At 38.1% G+C, this 26229-nt stretch overlaps 1 protein-coding gene and 2 long non-coding RNA genes across 4 annotated transcripts in view; 2 read left to right on the top strand and 1 right to left on the bottom strand.

The window, feature by feature from the left end:
- The window catches only part of LOC309478004, a 244168-nt gene that overhangs the window by 29656 nt on the left and 188283 nt on the right, over positions 1-26229 (top strand). The gene's annotated exons all lie outside the window — the stretch shown is intronic.
- Positions 1572-3578, top strand: LOC309478463. The gene is made up of 3 exons (XR_014198993.1): positions 1572-1743; positions 2129-2180; positions 3005-3578. It is a non-coding gene; the product is annotated as an uncharacterized lncRNA (long non-coding RNA).
- The window catches only part of fstl4 (follistatin-like 4), a 268104-nt gene continuing 264274 nt past the window's right edge, over positions 22400-26229 (bottom strand). For both annotated transcript variants that reach the window (XM_082141263.1, XM_082141264.1), the window contains 2 exons: positions 24276-24385; positions 22400-24111 (listed from right to left, as the gene is read on the bottom strand). In XM_082141263.1, the coding sequence (XP_081997389.1) occupies positions 23409-24111; positions 24276-24385 (813 nt within the window). In that variant the 3' untranslated portion in view covers positions 22400-23408. The remainder of the gene's footprint in view (positions 24112-24275; positions 24386-26229) is intronic.

Raw genomic sequence — 26229 nt, 5'->3', positions numbered from 1 at the left:
TGTCATGGCCTGTCTTCTTGCCATCCTCCAAGCCAGTTCCAAAATTAAACTCATGTGCAGCGTATCACAGAGATATATACTCACCTCTAGGGGCGCGCCCGAAGCCGGATACCTTATTCAGAAAGCCACAGAAAATGGCCTCAAAACGAATTGCGAATTCTACCGAATAATAGGAAAAATATTAGGCAGACACAGTCACTCCTCGTGTTTGCTGGAGAACAGGTGAGACAGTGGATGGCAGAATATTATACATAAACATCTAAAATCAATATGCAATCATGAGTCAGTGAAGGAAATGAGTGTAAACTTTATGAATGAAATGAGCGCAAATCAGATAGTAGTGCGTCTCTCAGAAATCATAACTTTGTCAAGAGTAAAATACACATACACATGTTCTACTGTTTGCCATGTCTATTTACATGTTTTACACCTTATAAGATATGGTATATGAATGAGTGTAAACTCTCTGAGCACAGCAAGACTGCAAATAAATGGCCTCCTCTACGCTTATAAGTCGAGTCATTTCAGTCTGTGTCTTTGAAAAACATACAAGTGCTTGTATCTCTTTGAATGTGGAAGCATCATATTCTCCAAAGCTGTTCTCCAAGCTTACAATCAAATTTCATATTTGAAATCACCAATGAAATTTGACAACAACTGTCTCTCTTGTTGCTAAACGCTCAAATCATGACAAAAATAAAATGCATTTTTCAGGCTGGACCATCCAATGCCCATGTGCAGTCCTACAGTAAGCGTGCGTCTCAGAACATTAGCTGTATTTGAAATCACACACTTCCCTGCTATACAGTAGACAAAAAAACAGTTCATGACAAAAGAAGTTTCATCGGACTCATAAAAGAGTGGGCATAAGTACCCAGATGACCTACTTCTTCCGGCGAGATATCTAAAGCCTATGGCGTCTCTCAGCAATCAGAGTTTTGTCTAGAGTAATATCAACTAAAATACTAAATCATTTACATTTTCTAGTACTTGAGATGTCTATTTAAATGTTTTGAACTATGATATGATATGATACTTGCTATTGAGCATTTATGTATTCTTTATATTTTTTCTTCCAGATTTGCATTTAAAAGTTGTTTTACTAGTTTTCAACCACTGAACGTTTTCTCTCTACTTCCATGTTCTCTACTCAGCTACAGTAGTCCTCTTATTTGAGGCTGTGGATGATTGCACTGTTAGACTTTTCTGTAATTTCTACAGTTATTTACTTTAAATCCCCCAGTATTATACTGCTATTTCTCTTTACAGTAAATAACTGTGATTCCAATTGCATCATGGGAATTTTCTGTGACGTCTAACACCACATACAGAGACTTACTGTATTTTTTAAATTTGCTGTATACTACTGTATATGACGTAACTGCCTCTCTGGCTGGCACCATTCCACCGTGCTTTTTATTTCCTAATTTTTGCCTTACACCACGTGTCTACAACGCTATAATAGCCAGAGGCTGTCTATATTGGACACATTTAAGCGACCGGACCTTTAAATGCAAACCTGTTTATCCCTTGTAAGAACTAGTGCGAGCGCTTGGACTCGTATCGGACTACGTCTGAAATATAACGGCCGCGGCGCATCACTACACTGTCTGGGATTTGTCGTGTCGCGTCAGAGCATCCAGTGTAGGTAATGGGGTCTGTCTTTTGTTGGATCGCGACGTTCGTGTCTGGCCCGGGGAAGAGACGGAATTCACTTCACCGAGAGAGAGATCAGCAAGCAAGGTAAAAAAAAAACAAAAAAAAACAACATTCTGTGTATGTTGACAGGATTGTGCCCAGTTTAACGTATGTTATAACGTTAACGTTAGCCTAACGTTACTCGTCGTCAACAGGGCGGTAACGAACTTTACCATGGTAAACTGAGCTAACGTTTCATTTTACACACTTTGTTAGATTATTGAATTGTCGAGTTAAAATGCCAACGAGCAACGCGTTTACATTAACAATAAATGTGAATAAACTAATGTGAAATTCTGTTTATATCTTAATGTTGGCCTACTGATGAGAACCTTTATAGTTTTAGCATTAGTTTGCAAACTATACCATATTATAGTTTTTTTTATTTTTTTATGGAATTTAATATTTACTTCCATTTTTGTGTTTAAAGGCAACTGCAACAAAGCGCCAATTCGCGCCAGTGACTTAGCAAGATTCCAGAGGTAGGCCAGCCCATTTGTGATATATTTTGAGATAAGTTTGCTGAAATGATTAGCATACACTATGTGAAAATTGCTTTTGAGCCACTGGTGCAGACTAGGGCCCCGTTTACACGATGGGAAAACGCAGATATTTCCCTGCGTTTTGGCCTGTCATTTACACGAAAACGCCGTTTTTATCCCAGAAAACGATTATTTCTAAAAACTCCGGCCAAAGTGGAGATTTCTGAAAACGCCGGTTATGTGTTGCCGTGTCAACTGGGAGAAACGGGGTTTTAGGTTCTCAAACGTCACATTATGCGCCAGAAAATGCTTACGTCATGTGAGCGCCCTATGTTTAGAGTTTGTTCCATACTGTCTATGAGTTTGTTTGGCTACTATTTGATCATGGATGCTGTTAAAGTGGTACTCATTTTTACTTTTGTGAAAACGCTTTTGGCCTGTTTGCATTTGCTTCGCTGTCTGTCCACACGAACGAACCTCGCGCCATGTCTATTGTTTTGAAAGGAACAGGAAGTCGCTCGTGCTATTCGTCGTTGTCGATTTTGAGGATTCTGATTGGCTTGCATGGCTTTATCCTTCTCCTTACACTGCCGCCCCTTTGTATTTATGCGGGTTGATGTAAACGACAACTTTTTTTGAAAACGATATTGTGTGCACGATGTTATTTTTGAAAACGGAGGGGGAGAAATATTCGTTTCTCTAAATACCCGGCTATGTGTAAATGTGGCCTAGGTAGCTAACAATATCTTATAAAATCTCTATAAAATTGGCTAACTTTATATCAAATAAGTGACCTTTGCATTATGTCTAACTTTATTACACAGCAAATGAACCAATCAGAAGATGGACCATTGTCTTTGTTCAGTCTCACCAGATTAAATGTATCCAGGTAAGCACTGCAGTAAAACTCTCACTAATTCATTCAGACCAAATCTAGCATTCTAAACAACTTAAGTTTATATTTTTGCATTATTTTTATATTTTATTAGCCAGCGACTCTACCATTGCAGTTCCACCTGACTAGGAAGGTCCTAATATCAGCGCACAGGTGGGTTAACTACTGTAGGAAGGAGAACGATCATCACACAGTGATTTCTTGCATGTATCTTACTGTGTATTTGTCTCAAACAGGTACTCCTTCACTGCAGACAAGCTGAAATGGGCTAAAATCATCTATTTCAGTCGTTCAACTTCTTTCTATGCATCTCAGCATTTTTGGACAGAATTTAGGATTTGTAAGTATTAAAATTTAATCTGGCATAATTTAATTTAGTTCTTTTGTATGCTATTTATTGACAAAAGCTGTTTACAAATATATATTAAGTTTTTGTGAAAATAATAATAAAAATTAACAAAAAAGGAGGTTAAAAATAATGTGACACTAATATTCTCTCTCTCTCTCTCTCTCTCTCTCTCTCTCTCATATAGTTTTGGAACCGGGATCTCCTCTGAAGGACTGAGTACATTTGTGTTTGTGGGCACGCATGCAGACCAGGGAACACTCTGATGTTGTCAATCAAGTTCTGAACAGGAACCAATCTTTGGAGAAGTTCATTTATTCACAAAGGTGGACAAAAACATTGTGTTGGCTTTTTAAAGATTATTTTGATGATGACTTTTACTCCTATGCTGTAGAAAAGATGGAGTAGACAGTCAGACATTGATAATAATAATAAATGTTTCTTGAGCATCAAAGAGACTTCTTTCAAAAACATTACGCCACTTAAATACTTCTTTTGGCCACCAGTGTACATGAATCCAACACATTTTTGGAAATAAGTGAAATTATTTTTAAGGTGGGGTTATGTGTCTTGTATTGTGAAAAGAACTGTTTTGTCCTGTTTTGGACATTTCCTTTTTGAATGCTTAATGTATTTATATTCTGCAGTTTTATGAATGTAATGGTTGATATTTCATTATAATACTTGTATAAGCTAAACAACCAATGACTCTACATTCATTTAGTCAAATGCTAATGTTTTGTTTATGATTTTATGTATGTTTTCAAAAATGTTTGCAGTGAAGGACAGCACATAATGTGTTAATTTAACACGTTTACACATCTTTGTGCTAACCTCTCTGACATATTTACTTTGTTAAAATCATTAACACAATGAATGAGTTAAAATTAACACAAAAAATGTTGTCTCTAAACTTACCCATTAATGTGTAAAAATTTCACACATCATTTCCAGCATTGGCATGTTTATTTTGTGATATATATGAAATGTTTTAAATAAAAAAATGGTATTTTGTGATAACTTTGTCTAATTGGTTTGTATGAAAGTAGTACTTATGTAGGATAAAAATAAAATTAATCATATATCAAAATTATCAAATCTAATTTTTATTTAGTACAAATAAAAATAATTACAGTAGTGTACTGATTAGCTTAGTTTTTACAGTAATGCACTGTACTGATTAGCTTCGTTTTTACAGTAATGCACTGTATTACACAAAACTGAAATACGGTTTGGTACTGTAACTCTTAATTACAGTAACTTACTGGCAACAGTGTTGCCAGTAAGTTACTGTAAAAAACCCTTGAAAAGTCTAACAGTGTGTTCTGACATATAACTCAAAGTTTGTTAAAAAAAAGTCTGCTATGTAAAGTGTCCCTGGTTCCGGTTGACCTAATTTATGCAGCCTAATAATCTTTTTAAAGGATTTGAATTATAGAAATTGATAATGTGCTATGTGTAGGCTGGGATAAAGAGATGGGTATTTAATCTAGATTTAATCTGACAGAGTGTGTCTGCTTCCCGAACAATGTTAGGGAGACTGTTCCAGAGTTTTGGTTTTAAATAGGAAAAGGATCATTTTGATATTCTAGGTTTTATCAACTGGCTGGAATTTTGAGATCGCAATAGATGTGAAGGACTATAATGCGTTAAGAGCTCGCTCAAGCACTGCAGAGCTAAACCATTTAGTGCTTTGTAAGTAATCAGCAATATTTTAAAATGTATACGATGTTTAATAGGGAGCCAGTGCAGTGTTGACAGAACAGGGCTAATATGGTCACACTTCCTGGTTCTGGTAAGAACTCGAGCTGCTGTGTTTTGGACCAGCTGTAGTTTGTTTATTAAGCGTGCAGGGCAACCACCCAGTAGAGCATTACAATAATCTAGCCTTGATGTCATGAACGCATGAACTAATTGTCCGCATTTGTCAATGGGAGCATATGACGTAATTTAGATATATTTTTAAGATGGAAAAATGCGGTTTTACAGATACTAGACACGTGACTTTCAAATGAAAGATTGGTATCAAAGAGCACACCCAGGTTCCTAACCAACGACGAAGACTTGACAGAGCAGCCATCAAGTGTTAGACAGTATTCTAGGCTATTTGTCCAATAATTAAAACTTAGTAGTAGAATTTAGTAGTAGAAAATTACTACTTATATTTTTTTTTGTCAACTATGCATTCCATTAGTTTTGTGAATTGGTATGTTGCATCAGTCAGCAAATAAATAGCTGAGTATCGTCAGCGTAAAATTGAAAACTAATTCCATGCTTCCTAATGATATCTCCCAAGGGTAGCATGTACAGAGTGAACAGCAACGGTCCTAGTACTGAGCCTTGTGGTACGCCATACTGAACTTGTGATCGATAAGACATCTCTTAATTCACTGCAACAAACTGATAAATCAGATAAGTATGATTTAAACCATGCTAATGCAATTCCACTAATGCCAATGTATTTTTCCAGCCAATCCAGAAGAATGTTGTGGTCAATAGTGTCAAATGCAGCACTAAGATCGAGTAACACCAATAGAGAGATACAACCACGATCGGATGATAAGAGCAAATCATCTGTAATTCTAATGAGAGCTGTCTCAGTGCTGTGGTACGGTCTAAATCCTGGGTAACACTTTAGTTTAGGGTCAAATTCTCACTATGAACTGGTTGCTTATTAGCATGCACATTACTAGAATATTGGATGCTTATTAGTACTTATAAAGCACATATTAATGCCTTATTCTGCATGACCATATCCTACATCCCCGAATCTAAACTTAACAACTACCTTTCTAACTATTAATAACCAGTAATTAGTAGTTTAATGCAATAAAGTCATAGTGAATAGATAGTTAATAGCGAAAATTGTACCTTAATCTAAAGTGTGACCAAATCCTGACTGGAAATCCCTGCAGATCCCATTTCTCTCCAGGAAAAAAGCATAAAACAGACTTGCTTGGTTAGAATTGTTCAAATTGTTGGAGAATTGTTAAATTTCATGCTCTACACTGTCAAATGTGCTGTGAATCTACAGTATACCCCAAATGCTATCCACACTGAGTACATGCAGTGTATGGTGTTGATGCTGTTTATACTTATAGTGCAAATGGTGGCAGATACTATTTGCAAATACGTGTTGACTCAACATATAGGTCTGACTCAACATATTCAGTGTATATGATTATATTGATTAAACTCATGAAAGGATGCTGCCTAATTGGGACCTTTCCTCTCCCTATCCCTAAACTGGCTGATTAGTAAGGGGTGTAAGGGGTGTTCTCCACAGTTTCTGAGAGTAGTAAAACAATACGAGCATCACACGTCACAGTCTATGAACCGCCCTTTCTGATAAACTCAACAACACTATAAATATTTTCTTCATTTTTATTAAAGTAAAAACCTCTCTTAGCTAATATTACACGTGAAAAGGGAGAAGCATGGGGTCAGAAAAAAGCAGATTCAAATTTGGGTCATCGTGTTAATCCAGTATATCTGCACATCACTGATACTGGTTTTGATTGGGTTTATTTTGTAATATGGTGGGCGAGTTGGTCTAAATATTTTGCCAACAGGACAGGCTATTTGCACTTGGTCTTAATAGACACTCTTCATTGTTGCTTCTAGTTGTGATACTTTCAAAGTAATTTTGACTTAATTCTGAACAGGATCTCTTTGCTCATCGATTATATTGTGATGTGACTGTCCTAGAGTCCAGCATGCACTGCGACAGCATGAATAAAGTGTGGTTTATTTGATTCTCGTTGCTTTTGTATCAGTTATTTGTTTTGAAATGCTAATTTTTTTCTGTTGTATCTACCATGATTGGTAACACTTTATAATAACTGCATGCTATTATAATTAGTTAAGCATTAGTAAACAGTTAATTCATCATTTATAAAGCATTAATAGACATTAATAAGCAGTTTCTAAATACAGCTATAAATGCTTTATTCTTGATTTATAAGCATATATATAATGTGTTTAATAATTGTATTTTCATACTTTATTAATGATCAATTTATCATTTCCAAATGAAGAATAACATTATTTTCAAAGCAGTTATTTAGGAGTTGTCAGTGATTCATAAGATCACTTAGTGTGAGTAAATGTAGTAGATTCAGGGAGTTATAAAGCATTTAGTAGTGGTCAGTGAACTATTTTTGTGAGTTCATCTAAAGTGAGGACTAGTAAAGCATTTATAAAGGAGATTTAAAGACTCATTAATCTTCTAAACAGAAAAAGGAAACAAACACACAATGATACAGAACATAGAAATATTAAACAGCCTTTAAATCTCCTTTATAAACGCTTTACAAAGCATAACTAGTCCTCACTTTACAGGTAGATGAGCTCACACACATAGTGAACTGACCACTACTAAATGCTTTATAACTCCCTGAATGAATAATGAATTACAGTAGAAATACATGTTAATAAACCATTTATTAACACACTAAGTAACTATTACTATATGTCTGAATAATATGTATGAATGTACATTTAAATAGTTTATTAAACACTTACTTACACTTTCTAAGTGATCTTATGAACCACTGACAACACCTAAATAACTGCTTTTTAAATAAAGCAATACTTCATTTAGAAATGATAAATTGATCATTAATAAAGTATGCAAATACGATTATTAAACACATTATAGATATGCTTTTATATCAAGAATAAAGCATTATAAACTGCTTATTAATGTATATTAATGCTTTATAAATGATGAATTAACTGTTTACTAATGCTTAACTAATGATTAATAGCGTGATGCAGTGCTCAATGTGGGGCGGTACTCACTGGTACGCAGTACCGGCACTTCTGCATTTTACTCCAAAGCGTACCTGCACTTTTTCTTGCGTACCACTACTTCTCGCATGTAGCCGGTACTCTACCACTGACAAAAAAAAGCGTCAGTGTCACGCCCGTTTCACATATACTCCGTTTGCAGTGCGTATGCGGTGCATATTTCTTTCCGCACCCATATTAACAGGTTAGAGCTTTCACACTGCATGCGGATGCGGTCCGGCAATGCGTTCCAGGAGCGGAGCGTATACAGCAGTGCAGAGATCGTTTCCACACCGAGTCTATTTCTGCTGTGCTGCACGCGCTGAATTAAAGTGACAGCGCATGGTTCGTGGTCAAAATTAACACAGAATATGACATGAAAATATAATAATCTCACTATAAATGCATTTTATTAAATAAAATGTAGTAATCTCACCATAAATGTATTTTTGAACTTGCAGACTAGTTCCGTTTTCACACACACACACACACACACACACACACACACACACACACACACACACACACACACACACACACACACACACACACACACACACACACACACACACACACACACACACACACACACACACACACACACACACACACACACTTACGCACGCACGCACGCACGCACGCACGCACACACACACACACGACTTGTTTAAATACATTTATGTTGTTAATAAATATCAGTAAATTGTTGTTGTACCAGCAATATCTCCAAGTTTTGTTTTTCACTGTAGAAATCTCAAATGTCATGATTAGTTGCCAATGCGAGTACCGGCACCTTTCCCCCCCCCCACTTCAAGCACTGGCGTGAAGTTATTATAAAGTGTTACCATGATGCTGTTTGATTGCTGATATGCTGAGTGTTGATGAACAGAGAATCACAGCACAAACCCTTTGCACATCTGCAGTTGTGTAGGAGATCCCTGCATACATCCATCACTGACAGAATCCAGCAGAAGACTTCAAGCTGTAGATAGATCACACATCTCAGAGACAGTCCTCGTCCTCTCAAGCTTACAGTCTCGTGAGGCTGGCAGACGTGTGCGTTCACTGAACACATGACTCACAACTGTGAATGACATGGCAAATAAAACCAGTTCCCTCATTTCACACAGGGAACCGAAACTCCCTGTTCTCAAAGGAAGGAGACGTCTGGCCTTCAAGAAACATCCACATGTGAAGGAATCGAGCGAAAACTAACAGGGTTTCCCAAAATGAGGGTTTGCAAACCTCTGGGTGTTCATAAGGGAAACTGCAGGGGGTTTGTGAGTTGATGAAAAGCTAGTTAAATCAAATATAAAGTGAAAATAGATAAATAAATAAATAAATAAATAAAAATCGTGCAATAGTTTGCAATTCACTTTATTTATGCATTTGCATAATTTCCAAAATGTATGTGGACAGAAACTCCACCAGTATTCCCAAATTAATGGAAGAGGATTTGAAATGTTAGAAGCTCAAGGAATTTAAGATATAAATATTGGAAATAATATTATTTTATGATCAAATATTCTGGAAATTACAACAGTAATATATTTATGTCTTAATTTTTTATAAAGGGAGTTAATAATAATAATAATAAAAGGGGCCTAATTGTTTTCAGCAGCAGAACAATTTAAGACTTTTGTTATATCAAATCATCATAAATGAGAAAATAATTGTAATATAATATTTTGGCCAAGTTGTGCAAACCTATATATATGTAAATGATATACTATTAGAAATAAATAACATAAAACAATCAATATTAAACATTTACTGAAATATAAATATTTGATCTGTTTACCACAAGTGTCTCGGAAATAATAATAAAACATTTCATTAATTAATAACTAATTGAACATTAAAAATAGGCATTAATAAATTAGTTTACAAACAAAATATGTCACTGAGGCATTACAATTCTGTTTAAATGCTGCACAACAAACACCACAATGTATAATCATTATCTTTTCACAGTCAATGTGCTTGACAAATGAAAATTAGGCTTTCTTTTCTTTTTGTGCATTTATAAAGACTTTTTGTTGAAAAGCAAAATATTCTGAGAGTAATCCGATGTCTATCGCTCACATTTTTTAGTAAACTTTTTCAGCTAATCAACTCTTTGTGCTCACGATCGATAGCTTCTCTCTCTAAGCTAGGCCGGAAAAAGCAAGAGTAGCTCGTATGGATTTATTCTCAGAGATTCTGGTGACTCCTCCTGCAGTGACAGTGATGGACGGACTATTGACAGCATCTTTCACTGGCAAGTTGTTGCGAATAATTGCAACAGATAGAAGACAGTGTAGAACACTAAAGCATATAGATTCAGTTGAGCTGGAGTAAAGGAAGGCATCATGTGGTCTTATCTTAACTTGACCAGCCGGACCATGGAGAGAGATTTATGAAGGTTATCAATGCTGACCTCTGTGTAGAAGCCATTCATCAGTCAAGATGCTCAGATAATCACTGCCAGAAGGTTCTCCGTCATTAAGTGTAATGACACTGGAATTAAACATCTATTACAACTCCGATTCAAAGCCTGAACAATAACGGCACATCAGTGTCACTTGAAAGGGCCTCACAACACTTGGGCAAAAAATGCCACTAAAATGAATAAAAAGGCCCCAAAAAGAGAAGATATGGGGCGGAAATATCTCAGTAGAAGTTCTTGTTTTTAATATTTATAAGCAATACCACACAAGCAAGAGTGCTGTTTACCAGAATATCAGCAGCACATTTGCAAATGCAACAGTTCAATAAACAAGTAGTCACATACATTTTTGTTAAGTGTTCCTTAAGCATCTTAAAGTGTCCAAATACGTATTTGGGACCACTGTAAATATTAGGTGACTTACATTTTAGACACAATATTGACTGTTTTTGTTCTATTTTGCCAAGGAAAATAGTTTCAGTTTCGTTACTGAATGAATGTATTGGTCTTTGAATGATTCAACGACTCACTCATAAAGACAGTCACTTACTTTTGTCCCTGAATGAATCAGTCATTTTGAACGAATCGCTTGAGTGAATGATTCAACGACTCACTCATAAAGACAGTCACTTACTTTTGTCCCTGAATGAATCAGTCATTTTGAACGAATCGCTTGAGTGAATGATTCAACGACTCACTCATAAAGACAGTCACCTACTTTGTCCTTGAATGAATCAGTCATTTTGAACGAATCGCTTGAGTGAATGATTCAACGACTCACTCATAAAGACGGTCACCTACTTTGTCCTTGAATGAATCAGTCATTTTGAACGAATCGCTTGAGTGAATGATTCAACGACACACTTATAAAGACAGTCACCTACTTTGTCCCTGAATGAATCAGTCATTTTGAACGAATCGCTTGAGTGAATGATTCAACGACTCACTCATAAAGACGGTCACCTACTTTGTCCTTGAATGAATCAGTCATTTTGAACGAATCGCTTGAGTGAATGATTCAACGACTCACTCATAAAGACGGTCACCTACTTTGTCCTTGAATGAATCAGTCATTTTGAACGAATCGCTTGAGTGAATGATTCAGTGACTCACTCATAAAGACAGTCACTTACTTTTGTCCCTGAATGAATCAGTCATTTTGAACAAATCGCTTGAGTGAATGATTCAACGACTCACTCATAAAGACAGTCACCTACATTGTCCCTGAATGAATCAGTCATTTTGAACGAATCGTTTGAGTGAATGATTCAGTGACTCACTCATAAAGACAGTCACTTACTTTTGTCCCTGAATGAATCAGTAATTTTGAACGAATCGCTTGAGTGAATGATTCAGTGACTCACTCATAAAGACAGTCACTTACTTTGTCCCTGAATGAATCAGTCATTTTGAACGAATCGCTTGAGTGAATGATTCAACGACTCACTCATAAAGACGGTCACCTACTTTGTCCTTGAATGAATCAGTCATTTTGAACGAATCGCTTGAGTGAATGATTCAATGACTCACTCATAAAGACAGTCACCTACTTTTGTCCCTGAATGAATCAGTCATTTTGAACGAATCGCTTGAGTGAATGATTCAACGACTCACTCATAAAGACAGTCACTTACTTTTGTCCCTGAATGAATCAGTCATTTTGAACGAATCGCTTGAGTGAATGATTCAACGACTCACTCATAAAGACGGTCACCTACTTTGTCCTTGAATGAATCAGTCATTTTGAACGAATCGCTTGAGTGAATGATTCAACGACTCACTCATAAAGACGGTCACCTACTTTGTCCTTAAATGAATCAGTCATTTTGAACGAATCGCTTGAGTGAATGATTCAGTGACTCACTCATAAAGACAGTCACTTACTTTTGTCCCTGAATGAATCAGTCATTTTGAACAAATCGCTTGAGTGAATGATTCAACGACTCACTCATAAAGACAGTCACCTACATTGTCCCTGAATGAATCAGTCATTTTGAACGAATCGTTTGAGTGAATGATTCAGTGACTCACTCATAAAGACAGTCACTTACTTTTGTCCCTGAATGAATCAGTAATTTTGAACGAATCGCTTGAGTGAATGATTCAGTGACTCACTCATAAAGACAGTCACTTACTTTGTCCCTGAATGAATCAGTCATTTTGAACGAATCGCTTGAGTGAATGATTCAACGACTCACTCATAAAGACGGTCACCTACTTTGTCCTTGAATGAATCAGTCATTTTGAACGAATCGCTTGAGTGAATGATTCAATGACTCACTCATAAAGACAGTCACCTACTTTGTCCCTGAATGAATCAGTCATTTTGAACGAATCGCTTGAGTGAATGATTCAACGACTCACTCATAAAGACAGTCACCTACTTTGTCCCTGAATGAATCAGTCATTTTGAACGAATCGCTTGAGTGAATGATCCAACGACTCACTCATAAAGACAGTCACTTACTTTGTCCCTGAATGAATCAGTCATTTTGAACGAATCGCTTGAGTGAATGATTCAACGACTCACTCATAAAGACAGTCACCTACTTTGTCCCTGAATGAATCAGTCATTTTGAACGGATCGCTTGAGTGAATGATTCAGTGACTCACTCATAAGACAGTCACCTACTTTGTCCCTGAATGAATCAGTCATTTTGAACGAATCGCTTGAGTGAATGATTCAATGACTCACTCATAAAGACAGTCACCTACTTTGTCCCTGAATGAATCAGTCATTTTGAACGAATCGCTTGAGTGAATGATTCAACGACTCACTCATAAAGACAGTCACTTACTTTGTCCCTGAATGAATCAGTCATTTTGAACGAATCGCTTGAGTGAATGATTCAACGACTCACTCATAAAGACAGTCACCTACTTTTGTCCCTGAATGAATCAGTCATTTTGAACGAATCGCTTGAGTGAATGATTCAGTGACTCACTCATAAAGACAGTCACTTACTTTGTCCCTGAATGAATCAGTCATTTTGAACGAATCGCTTGAGTGAATGATTCAACGACTCACTCATAAAGACGGTCACCTACTTTGTCCTTGAATGAATCAGTCATTTTGAACGAATCGCTTGAGTGAATGATTCAATGACTCACTCATAAAGACAGTCACCTACTTTGTCCCTGAATGAATCAGTCATTTTGAACGAATCGCTTGAGTGAATGATTCAACGACTCACTCATAAAGACAGTCACTTACTTTGTCCCTGAATGAATCAGTCATTTTGAACGAATCGCTTGAGTGAATGATTCAACGACTCACTCATAAAGACAGTCACCTACTTTGTCCCTGAATGAATCAGTAATTTTGAACGAATCGCTTGAGTGAATGATTCAGTGACTCACTCATAAGACAGTCACTTACTTTTGTCCCTGAATGAATCAGTCATTTTGAACGAATCGCTTGAGTGAATGATTCAGTGACTCACTCATAAAGACAGTCACTTACTTTGTCCCTGAATGAATCAGTCATTTTGAACGAATCGCTTGAGTGAATGATTCAGTGACTCACTCATAAAGACAGTCACTTACTTTGTCCCTGAATGAATCAGTCATTTTGAACGAATCGCTTGAGTGAATGATTCAGTGACTAACTTGTTAAGACAAAATTACCCGGTAAATTACCGTAAAATTGCCAGAACGACTTTACCGGTAAATGATAAATTGTGCTGTTCACACAAGCAACAGCGTTCAGGCTTTTTAGTGGTAACAGACCATTCACACATCAGCTCCAAAGTACCAGTAAACTATGAGACGATGTCATTAACCGGAAGTTTATGCCTTGTTCCTGAAGAAGGCTAGTTTTTTTTATCATACATGACAGTATCGCTAACTGGCCGTTGACAAACCTCTTCATCCGCCCGGACGAGGAGTAGCGCTTTAGTTTCTGTTTCACTCCATTTTCCGATTAGCATTAGGCTTTGTATCAGTAGAAACCTGGTAGTATGACCGTGCTTCCCTTCTTCATGTCCCCCTGAGACCAGAGATTCTGTATTGTGTGTCTGGAAAAAAACCTCAGATGACGTAAAAATCTTCATTTAGCTCATCAGAGGCTCTTTAGTCCAGAGGCGAGAGACTCCAGCCAGTAGGAGGAGCTCGTCCCGCATGTCTTCAACCCGCCCATAGGGGGATCTCACAATAAAACCCCGTCTTTTCAGTTTCCAGTCGACTAGTAGCCTAGCTGTATCATTTCTTCTGACACTGCCCTCTGTAACCGGAAGGCGTGGCTTGGACGTGTCCTCGTAGGGCAGCGAAGCAAGTGCATTCTGGGAGTTGTAGTCTTTCATCCACATGAGCCAAAAATACAATTTCTGGCTTTTCTCAGTCTAGAAGACACCAACTTCTAAACTAATTTCACATTTCTACTACATAAATGACCCAATTTAAATACACATTCATCCTTCCAGAAGTGAAATACGTCATTAAGAGTGTTAAATATAACATAAATAATAAAGTAATTGCAGTCCCACTGCATACAATATGTGTTATTTTGTCATTGGAGGGCCTCGAACTGTTTCTCTGAAACGCAAAGACCGGCCCAACACAGCAGTGACCCCTCTAAAAGAAGCCCACCTGTGTTTCACAACCAAAATACCTGGGACTCGTTTCACTTTTAGGATCAATGTTGGGAAACAGTGTCTAAAAATGTGTGCGACCATCATGGGTGACTCGGCCCTTCAAATATTTAGATTACTGTTTGATTCTTAAACGTATGATCTTAATCAGAGATGGGCATAAATACATGGAAATGTATTTAAAATACAAATACAAAATACTGTGTGAAAAAATTTATTTAATTACAAATACAGTATTTTGTATTTTGAAAATACACAGAATACATGTGAAATTGGTCGTGCAGTGCAGGGATAGGTCACAGTGAATGAAGAAACCACACAGGCCTACTGACTTATCATTCCAAACCTTTCTTTCTTTCTTTCTTTCTTTCTTTCTTTCTTTCTTTCTTTCTTTCTTTCTTTCTTTCTTTCTTTCTTTCTTTCTCTCTTTCTTGCAATTACAAATAAACTTATAAAATAGCAAAAAAGCAGCCATTTATATTCTTATTTCTGGTTACAATTAAGTCTATTACTTGTGGTGAACACTATTAAAAAATCATACTGTATGTAAAACTGTGGGCGATATGACCAAAATCTCAATATCATGGTTTGATTCCACAGAATAAACAGCATTTCAAACTATTTTGAGTTTTTTTTTTTTTGTTTAGTAGTCCAATGCTTTTTAAGTAATTTTATGTTTATTTTATGTAAAGTTTATTTGTTTCTATAAGTTTATTAAAATTAGAAAGTGTCAAAAATTTAAAATTAGAATTAATTTAGATTCATTTGACACTATTTACCCCTTTTTTATTTATTTTTTTATGTACAATAAAACTAAAAGCTGAAGATGTGTGTGATGGATCATTCATCAGTGTTTGTTTTTCCACTCCAACGTTCCAGTAATTCCTGCCCACTAAAAGCTGCACGGATATTTGCTTACCTCACAAATAGGCCCATCTATGTAAACCATTTAGAAAAAGTTCCATCACTTCACACTTTATATCATCGCTATGATAGTGTCACATCACCCAGCCCTAACATGCAGTAATGCCTTAAACACGTTTGACAAGCTAGTTGATAAAAATCAACAACCGGTCAAGACTGATTGGCTAACGCTATTTTCCAACTTGTCTGTGCTCTTTTATTCTTTCATGTTAACTGGAGTGAATAATGCACTATTTTAACTTTAATCAACAAGGAGAATTTATCATGACATTCTCACCTTATAAAAAAAAAAGAAAAGAAAAATTTGTTGATCTAATGCTGAGCTAGTGAATGTCTGATCTAGTGAATGTCTGAACTAGTGAATGTCTGATCTAGTGAATGTCTGATCTAGTGAATGTCTGAGCTAGTGAATGTCTGATCTAGTGAATGTCTGATCTAGTGAATGTCTGATCTAGTGAATGTCTGAGCAAGTGAATGTCTGAACTAGTGAATGTCTGAGCTAGTGAATGTCTGATCTAGTGAATGTCTGATCTAGTGAATGTCTGAGCTAGTGAATGTCTGATCTAGTGAATGTCTGATCTAGTGAATGTCTGAGCTAGTGAATGTCTGATCTAGTGAATGTCTGATCTAGTGAATGTCTGATCTAGTGAATGTCTGAGCTAGTGAATGTCTGAGCTAGTGAATGTCTGATCTAGTGAATGTCTGATCTAGTGAATGTCTGATCTAGAGAATGTCTGAGCTGGTGAATGTCTGATCTAGTGAATGTCTGATCTAGTGAATGTCTGAGCTAGTGAATGTCTGAACTAGTGAATGTCTGATCTAGTGAATGTCTGATCTAGTGAATGTCTGATCTAGTGAATGTCTGATCTAGTGAATGTCTGATCTAGTGAATGTCTGATCTAGTGAATGTCTGATCTAGTGAATGTCTGAGCTAGTGAATGTCTGATCTAGTGAATGTCTGAGCTAGTGAATGTCTGATCTAGTGAATGTCTGATCTAGTGAATGTCTGAGCTAGTGAATGTCTGAGCTAGTGAATGTCTGAGCTAGTGAATGTCTGATCTAGTGAATGTCTGATCTAGTGAATGTCTGATCTAGTGAATGTCTGATCTAGAGAATGTCTGAGCTAGTGAATGTCTGATCTAGTGAATGTCTGATCTAGTGGATGTCTGAGCTAGTGAATGTCTGAACTAGTGAATGTCTGATCTAGTGAATGTCTGAACTAGTGAATGTCTGAACTAGTGAATGTCTGATCTAGTGAATGTCTGATCTAGTGAATGTCTGATCTAGTGAATGTCTGAGCTAGTGAATGTCTGATCTAGTGAATGTCTGAGCTAGTGAATGTCTGAGCTAGTGAATGTCTGAGCTAGGGAATGTCTGAGCTAGTGAATGTCTGATCTAGTGAATGTCTGATCTAGTGAATGTCTGAGCTAGTGAATGTCTGAGCTAGTGAATGTCCGAGCTAGTGAATGTCTGAGCTAGTGAATGTCTGAGCTAGTGAATGTCTGATCTAGTGAATGTCTGAACTAGTGAATGTCTGAACTAGTGAATGTCTGAGCTAGTGAATGTCTGATCTAGTGAATGTCTGAACTAGTGAATGTCTGATCTAGTGAATGTCTGAACTAGTGAATGTCTGATCTAGTGAATGTCTGAACTAGTGAATGTCTGAGCTAGTGAATGTCTGAACTAGTTGATGCACTAAATCATTACCCTGATAAAGAAGTTGACTGGCAAAAAGTATTTTATGTATTTTGAAAATACAAAAATACTCATCTTAAATGTATTTAAATACAAATTACATTTTATTTTTTCTAAAGGCTTTAAAATACAAAATAGTATTTTGTATTTCAAACATGTATTTTAAATACATGTATCTGAAATACTGCCCATCCCTGACCTTAATAAATATGTGCTTACAGTATTATTGTTCCTGACTCTAACTCTAAAGTTACACTTAAAGTTAGAGTTAAAAACTCTTAAGAGTCACAATATTTCAACCCGTCACCATAAGTTCACTCAGTGGATTGATAAGTGAATGGTATTGTTCACTCTGTTTCAGCGTGCCTTTTAATAATCACAAAATAGACTTGATATTTTTGGTTTAGTGACACAGCATATAAGCAGGGTTGGACAAAGATGAATTCTATGTAAAGCATTTTAGAAAAAACATGATATGATAAAGCCACACACTGCAAAACGTTTCGGGTCTCATCTTTTATTGTAAAACTGGAAGAAATATATATCCCAGGCAACACTATATTACATTATACAATAAAAGTTTCTATACAACCAATGCTAATAAATCACTTGGGTGTACCGGGACCTCAGGAATTAGATTTGTTTTAATGTTTATTACAGATACTTAGTTCACTAAAATTATGACCATGACATTTCAACTTTGTTCTACATCCCATGAAGCACATCTGTGAATTAAGTAAAGCCACTATCTTTTCGAAAAGTGTAACATTTCACAATTTTACAGCAAATCAACACACACACACACACACACACACACACACACACACACACACACACACACACACACACACACATGAACAGAACATGGTGCCGCTGGACCACGAGACAAGCTGAGAACGAGACGAGAACTTTGCTGGTGTGGTCAGTTACACGACATACAGAGACAGAAATCAATCAATCAAATCATCAGAAAAACAATAGTAGCAATTACTGGGTTGCAAAACGCCAACATTTCAACAGTTATTGCCTTAATGCTGAAAACTGTGTTGCATAGAGATATAGATTAACCAGCACAAAGACAGCTAAAAGACTGTTAAAGGTTATTTCAAATTAAGAAATACGTACATGAAAATAAATCATTTCTCGTCGTTGAGTTTAGGCCCTTGGCATTTTGTCGTGATTGAAATGTAAATGTTGAGTGTTTGGTGTAATCGTGTGAATTTAATGTCTATATGTGAGTCTAACTGAAGAACAAGTGGTGCTAACATACACACTTAAGGACCGTGTTTTATTCGCCGTACAAAATGTACTTTGGGAGAAACAAATCTTACACATACACAGAATCAAGCAATAATAGCCAGAGCAAAATACACCACATAAACATGTTTCATTCTTATCATCTGATGCTCGTGACAGATCAACTTTATAAGGAAATGCCATTTAATTAAAAAAAATGCACTTAATTATCAGAATATACTCATGGATTATATAACTGAATATCTGATCAATCAAAAAATAAATAAAAATGAAAATCTTATAACCAAACAAATAAAGCCTTTGGTTCTTGACCTACTGATTGGCAACACATTTCATGAGCCTCAGCTCTTAATGAAGGTTTTCATGACACACATACACAGGTTGAGGCCGTGAAGAGGTTTAAAACACGCTGGAGAAACAAATGTACATGATGAGGACAAGAACAGGCTGAAACAGTCTAGGGACAATAGAGTGTAATGAAGACAAATGGAGGAGGACTTAAATGTGACTCAATGAGGCACAAGATGCTTCATTTCTGCCTCGTTGGCAAAAGTCAGGCTGGAATTTCAGTGCTAAAAAGAACCGTGAACAAACACACACACACACGCACACGCGCACACGCACGCGCACACGCACACGCACACACACACACACACACACACACACACACACACGCACACGCACACACGCACACGCACACGCACGCACACGCACACACACACACACACACACACACACACACACACACACACACACACACACACACACACACACACACACACACACACACACACACACACACACAATGCAGATATTTTAAAAGAATGGCATATTCTATGTGCAGGACATACTGTATTATTATATAAAACATGTGCAGCTAGTTTAGTCTCGAACAAAACACATTTTACGTTCACCACTTTTAATGTTGATCACTTCTCTTGTGACAAACTCATATTTTGTTCAAGCCATTTCCCTCATAAAACTGGACGCTCTAACTATTCTCTTACAAGAGCATTACAATGTGTGTGTGACTCGTTTGTGAAGGACACAAACTCCAATCACTCGAAAGTTAATATACGAGGAGCACATTTATTGAATGATTGTTAGCCCACTGAGTTTAATTAGGTTTGTTTGGGCCTTAAATTGATCATATCTGTGTCCGATGTGATGCTCGTTGAGGTCTAACCATCTGGCTTTCTAAAGTAATAGTGTAGTCATGCATATCTGTCTGAGCCTGAAAGCACACACTGAATTGCCAATTTAGCCGTTTTGTCTCGAACAGGGTGATTTAAAGCTGCGCCTGTGGTCGTCTCAGTAGTGATGGTGTGTGTTCAGTGCAACAGTGCTCTAATTTGCTTCATGTGTGTTGAATGTGCAGCATGTTTTACTGTTGACTTCCAAAAATCTGATGAGCCAGACGAAACGCTGTTTTTTTTATTATTACAAATAACACAGTGAAACTCATAGCCTAACTCTATTCGACAAAAATATACTTTACTTTCATTGTTACACTCCATTCTACTCTGCAACTGTGTGTTTGAATGTAATATATGAATACTTTAACGTAACTAAAGATTGCTCTGGACTATGGGTGGCTTGTGTTCGGACAGAATTATATGGAAGCTTGTTTCCGCCACAGAATAAAGTCCTAATTATCTTTTTTGTATTTTTTTATATCACAATTCGGACTCTTTTTTTTTTGTTTTGTAATCTAAACTCGCAATTGCGAGAAAATGTCAAAATTGAGCTGACTTTTTTCCTTAGAATTGCAAGTATATATCTCTCAATTCCTACTTAATAATGCAGAAGCTATAAAGGCCATCCGAAACAAACAGCGTCAGCTTCTGTGTCTTCAGTAAGTGCTCCGTGTTACTTTGTCCTTGTCTTTTTGGAGTTGATTTGGAGGAAGTTTGGCCAGGCAGAAGTGGACTTGTTTGCCCCTCAGGAGCATAGACTGTAAAAAACCATGGACGTAGTGTGTGTGACGTCACCCGTCGGTTTCTGAAGAGCATTTTTGAAGCCCAAAGTGGGCCGTCGCCATCTTGGCCGCGCGTCACTCCCGGATAAACGAAAATGTGTAGCGAGGTGGATTAGCTGAAAGCAGACAAACAACTAGTAGTGACATCAGCGGCAATCCACCTGTCACTCAAGTGGCCACACCTCTAATTATTCAGAACTTTAAGGCTTAATATCATTTAAACGGATGAGTTATAAAAAATATTCACCCCCCTCACAGTCATCATGAAGGGCAACATTAGCTATATAGGTACCACTTTTGTACCAGACAAACAGTCATTTCATTACTGTCCTCCATTACAGTTGGTGGACCAAGAGAAACTTAACTTGGTTTGCCCAGTTAGGGCACTGGAGTGTTACGGCCACCACTCTACCCAGTGGTGTAAGACTGACCAGCAGCTGGTATGCTTTGGTTCACCCAGACAGGGTTCATGAAGAATAAGCAAGTGGATTGTTGAGGCTATTACTATGGCTCTATAGCTTACGATGCGCTTAACCTTCCTTCGTCTCTAGTCATAAGGGCCCGTTCTACTAGGAGTATGCCGGCCTCTAACTGTACGTTCACACCGCCGCCGACTTGAGCTGCAAAGAAGCTCTGGCCGCCCTGTCAAGGACGCTTGTCAAAAAAGTACGGGGAAGCTTGTTGACGCTTTGGCCGCTCTGAAGTCTGTCACACCATGAAATGTAAACAGAAAAAAAACCAAGCAATACATTGATACTAGGAACCTTTTATAATGACAGCATTTTTATAACCGTTTTGGTCACATTTGGTCGGGAAAAAAAATATTTTGATTAATATGCGCGAGGGAGAGAGAGCAAGACGTATTGTTTGAAGACGGTGAAAGTGAGTGCGCGCGCGCGGCCGGGGCTCTCTCTCTTTTGTAACTGGTCCCTATATGAAAATAACGTCATATCATAAATGATAGGAAACCCAGCAACAACGATGATCAGTTTCTCCTCCATTTTCTCGGAACTAATGTTTTGGTAGGAAAGAAAGTTTACATCGTATGTTTCTCCGGAATCAGCCAGCGCGAAGGACGTCTATATTCCGATTGGTTGCTGGCGTTTGCCGCTGCTTGCCGCTGAACCGCGTCATAGCTCATTACCATAAAGTTGAGATACTTTCAACTTTCTGATTGACGCTCAAAACGCCCAAAACGCGACGCCGATGGATTTGACGCTCCTTGCAGCTGAGAGAAGCCAGCTTCCATTGAAAATGAATGACTTCCGGTAACTTTGGAAGCTCAAGTCGGCGGCGGTGTGAACGTACAGTAAGGCTTTATTGTCAGGAGTTTCCCTTCATCAGATTCTACACAAACCGCAACATTGTGTCGGCCCAGATCCGGCCCACATCTGGTTCGCGTTGAATCCACATGTACCAGATGTGGGCCGGATCTGGGCCGACACTATGTTGCTGTCTGGGATCAGCCTGGATTTGGACTGCAGTGGGTATTAACGTTCCCATAGCGCCAACGATCTGACGAAGCCTTGAGTTCCCTCGAAAGGGAAAGTCTCAGTTAATACTGTAACTCTGGTTCCCTGAAAGGGAATGAGACTCTGTGCTGCCTTGCCATACTTCCCACATGCCTGTGAGTGACTTACTTCAGCCAATCAGAAGCTGTCGCTGTTTGTTTCAGGTATCCTTTATAGCTTCCGCGGTACGCCGTCATGTGTCACGAGGTGACGTTGCACCAATAAGATTAAAATGATTCAACACATGCTTTAGATGACTTACAAAGAGGGAAATGCTAAATGTTACTCTGACAAGTTTATTATTAAGTGTTGTACTAATAATACTAAAAAACAAACAGACAATAAGCTGTTGAAACGTGAAGCCAGAAACACTCGTACGATGCAAACAACACAATCTTCTACACTGACATAAACAGACGTGACACTGATGGACACATTTCCTGCAGTGACTGTATATCACAAGTGAACACAATGAAAAAAGGAAAACACTGAAAAACTTTAAAAAAGCATTGTGCATAGTTCAGTCATCACCTAACCTCTCTGCTTCTTAACACTATTTCTGCTAACAAGGAAGTGCAAAAAATGACATCTCTCATTAAATTAGCTCACTGTTGCACTGAAGGGTGTTTTCATTCGTTCCGTTGTTCTATAAGGGTTGTTGAATATGTGTGCATGTGTGTGTACTTATACAGAAACCCGTGTTCGTTTAACTCATTACTAGGGTCAAGTCCACTGGCATCCCTTAAAGGTTTTCCCGAGCTTTGGCCCAGTCGGCCGACGCAATCCTCTGCAGAACCGGCCCGCGGTACACCACTCATACCTCACCCACCCACACCACTGTGTTCCCTCTCTTGACCTCTGACACCTCACAGTGAGGACTGCTCTGTTTGCCGTCCAGAACGAACAGGGACTCGGTCGACGACGTGACCAAGTAGCGTCCAAACACCCCGCTGGAGACCACCACCCTATTGGCGTCTCCCCAAGGCCAGCTGGTGGCTGGAATCGGATCCTTGACATTCTGAAGGGCTTTTTCTCTTCCCGTCGCCAGGTCCAAGAAAACCAGCTCCGAGCCCTGAGCCGAAGAGGTGACGACCACGTACTGGTTGGCCTCCGTGAAGGAAGGCTGAAACTCCAAGTCTGCGAGGGGAATCGAGACATCCACTTCATGGCTTATCTGCAGCTCACCGCTGAAGGAGATGGTCTGGACTTGGAGTTTGCCACGTCGTTTATCCACGGAGACGACGAAACGCCCGTCCGGAGAGACGAACGGCCGGCCGTTGATGTTGGGATTGGGTCCGATGACTGTGTCGCTTACGCTGTCAATGAGAAGCTGCGAGCTCGGAGATGAACTGTTCTCGACTTGGCACTCGATAAAATAGTAGCCGCTTAAGTGAGTGTAGGCCATGCTGGCTGGAATACAGCTGTAGTTCTTCAGACTGATGGTCTTGACGAGACGGAGGGTCTCAAGGTCGATTTTATGCACCGCAGGCTCCCATTTTAAGTAGACAAAGCCAAACCTAAGATGACAATTGTCAAAGACAGGTTAATGATCTTTCTGGTGATTTATTAAGTGCTGCCCTGTTAATTACAACCATCATTTACTCACTTCCAAATTTTGGAAGAATTATGTTGAAAATCTGACAGAGGTCATGCACGCTGAGCAGTGACGATCGTTTCCTACCTTACGTGGGTGATAATGAGGTTGGTGGGAGGAATGTAGAAATCCTCCACTCTTTCAAACGGAGTGTGAACGATCTGACGCTGCTCCACCGCACTCGCAGAAGTGATCACCTCAAAAGTGGAAACAAGAGAAAGTAATATTACAATCATGTAGAGAGAGTCTTATATCTGACCGGATAAGCAAAGATCTTAAAAGAATAAATAACATATTCTGTTGTAATATAACAAATGAAATAATCTATTAAAACAGCGTGCTTTCAGTCTGTGCAATGAATAATACTTGCTTTGATATTTTATTATATAATGACAAGACATTATATGAATTTACTCTAAATAGCGCAAAACTGTCCTAGATGAGTGTTTAATCATGCTTATGGTGTTTTCCCAACTCCCTTTACAGGTAATCATCATGTATAATACGGAAACAGATTAATTTAAAACATAGCTACTCCTCTAGTCAGTATTCAATCATATTGTTTGCCAGATTCATTCATATGTTAGAAAAATGGTAACACTTTAGTTTAGGGTCCAATTCTCACTTTGAACTAGTTGCTAATTAGCATGCATGCAGTTGTAATTATTCAACCCCCACTGCAAATCAGGTTTACTGACAAAATGTACAGACTTTTAGTAGTTTGCAATGAACAAATCAAACAAAAGTAATTGCCAAAAATAGCTCAACACAACAAATGTTTCAAGTGGTTTCCCCAAAGTCAACTGAAAATGCAACGTTTAATGACTTCTGTAGTCTCAAAATTATTCAAGTCACCTGACTTGTTTTCCCCCCTCGGGATAGTTTTTGTTTTATTCTTTCCTAATTAAATGCCCTTAATCTCTGTCAAATTGAGTCCTCGCCTCATCCCTTCACCCCAACCCTTACAATATCTGCAAGTACAGTTCTTCAAAACTACTTTTAATATTTAAAGCACAAAACGAGTGCACATTCAATACAATTAAGCACACTTTAATTTCACAAGGGTATAAAACCAAGCCATTCATCACGCCATATTTGTATTTATGATATGTCATAGGATATTTAGCAGCTTAGTTCACAAGGATTATTCTGAAACCGCTTGGAAACTATGCCTCTAGAAAAAAAATCCGTGTTTGGCTTGTTAATAAGTGGCCAGTGCTGCTGATTATGAATGCAAACTATGAGTTGTTGGTTTGTGCATCAGTGTGATGAGAGCAGGATCAGAGCCAAGCGCACACATGCGGCTGTTATTTCCCCTCACTCTCCTCAGCCCTAATTTGTTTAATCTAATGAGCTGACAAGCAGGTTCAGATGTTTGACTAAGAATATTGAGCCGTTTAAAAAAAATGGGTTTGATATTTCACCTCTCAAGCGGAGTACTGCCTCTGGGCCCGACAAATTGCCCATGCCCGGGTCAATTGCACGCATTCAAAATGAGTTGAATATTATCAAGCCATTTATTTGTGGTGTGAATCCATATCCCCTGCAGCCGATTATACCGCTTCCCGTTAAAAGTGCTCTTTAGCATTTCTGAGTGATTCATAGCAAACGCCTTCATTATTCTGCGTGGCTGGCGCTCTGTGGGCATGCTGAACAAGCAAATACACCTGAGGACTTTCCCACTATTTAATAAAACGTGAATTATTCATGTGTATGGGGACTGGAAATACAAATTGTTTGTTAAATAAAAAGCCTTTCATTTGCTCTGTCTTTGAGGCTGTGTGTTTCTCAGATGTGTGCTTTGACATGAGGACAGTGATGATCAAACCCGGCAGAGAATAAAGTGGGAACCAGGCAAAAATTGTACATTTAATGTAGAAAGCGTCTCATTTGCACACAGTTCTAGTCAGGAGGTCTACCTGGCAGGGAACTAAAATTAATGAGCGTGCACACATGCAATTAAACAAGCTGCGATTGGTGTAGAAATGTATGTCAAACAAAGACTGCCACACATTTACACCTAACGTTCAAAAATACAGGC

This window comes from Leuciscus leuciscus (assembly GCF_965113295.1).
Source record: "Leuciscus leuciscus genome assembly, chromosome: 16".
Taxonomy (NCBI): domain Eukaryota; kingdom Metazoa; phylum Chordata; class Actinopteri; order Cypriniformes; family Leuciscidae; genus Leuciscus; species Leuciscus leuciscus.
The sequence above is the reverse complement of the archived record's forward strand: the minus strand, read 5'-3'. Positions and strand labels throughout refer to the sequence as shown.